Source organism: Malassezia sympodialis, genomic scaffold (genome assembly GCF_000349305.1).
Source record: "Malassezia sympodialis ATCC 42132 genomic scaffold, msy_sf_20, whole genome shotgun sequence".
In the NCBI taxonomy this organism is placed as follows: Eukaryota; Fungi; Basidiomycota; class Malasseziomycetes; order Malasseziales; family Malasseziaceae; genus Malassezia; species Malassezia sympodialis.
Genome location: NW_017387818.1, coordinates 70,899 through 72,050, shown reverse-complemented (window position 1 = coordinate 72,050; position 1,152 = coordinate 70,899). Strand labels below are relative to the sequence as shown.

The 1,152-nt window shown below is 75.9% G+C and overlaps 1 pseudogene across 1 annotated transcript; it reads left to right on the top strand.

Annotated features, from left to right (window-relative positions):
* The first annotated feature begins 6 nt into the window (after nucleotides 1-6).
* MSY001_3215 lies at nucleotides 7-1,101 on the top strand (annotated as a pseudogene). Its single transcript has one exon. A coding segment is annotated over exon 1 (1,095 nt).
* Nucleotides 1,102-1,152: the final 51 nt, after the last annotated feature.

Sequence of the window (1,152 nt, the reverse complement as noted above, 5' to 3'; positions counted from 1 at the left end):
GGGCAGGACGCGGTGTGGTTCGCCGCGGCGCTCGAGGGCTGGGCCGTCGCGCGCACGCTGCTCGCGCGCCTCGGCGGCGACGCCGCGGCGCAGGCGCCGGGGCGGCTGTACCCCCTCACGCCCGGGCGCGAGAAGGAGGTGCGCGAGCCGGGCCCCGAGTCGCAGGCGTGGCGCGACGTCGTCGAGGCGTACGGCCTCGCGCTGAGCATCTACCAACAGTGCCTCGCGCCGCCGCACGTCCAGCTCGAGTCCGCGCGCTCCATGACGAACGACACGCCGCGCGACTACACGCCGCCGCTCGTGCACGCGACGGCGTGCCTCTCGTACGCGCGCTTCCTCCTCGCGCTCTTCGCGTCCGGCGGCTGGAACGGCGAGGCGTTCGACCAGCTCGTGTACGGCGGCGTGCCGCCCGCGCTCGACACCGGCGTGCCGCTCACGTTCGCCGAGCACGCGCACCTCGCCGCCGTCTCGGGCGTGTACCGCCACGAGATCGCCGCGGCCGTCCACATGGCCTGCACGCCGTCGCTCCGCCTGCTCCCCGCGCCGGACCAGCTGTCGGTCTTCAGCGCGATGTACCACCTGCTCAGCCTGCTCGGCCTCGCGCGCAGCGCCGCGCACATGGCGCGCGTCCTCGGCGCGATCGTCAGCGGGCTCCTCGCGCGCTCGCTCGCCGCGCGCGCGTCGCGCGCGCCGCCGAGCATCGCGTGGGACGCGCAGCGGCCGCTCACGAGCGCGCCGCCGGGCGTCGACGTGCTGCTGGACGGCACGCACGCGCACGCGAACCCCGCGCTCGTGCTCGGCCTCGTCGCATGCGATGCGTACGGCCTCGACATCCTCTCGACGCCGCTCCTGCATGTGCCGCCCACGCACATCCTCGAGCGGGCGCGCCGGCGCGTGTGTGCGCACGCGTACACCGACGTGCTTGCGAGCGCGCTCGGCGTGCGCGACGCACAGGCATGGCTCCCCGCGCTGAGCGCCAGCGCGGCCGTCGCGCGGCACCAGGCCGCGCGCCCCGCGTTCGGGTGGCGCGAGCTGCAGGCGCAGCTGCTCAAGGACCTCCTCGTGCAGTGCGAGAGCGTCCACGAGCACGTCGGCCAGGTGTTCTTCGCAGCGCTCCTCCTGCGCCACGGCGGACTCGCGCCACACGACCTC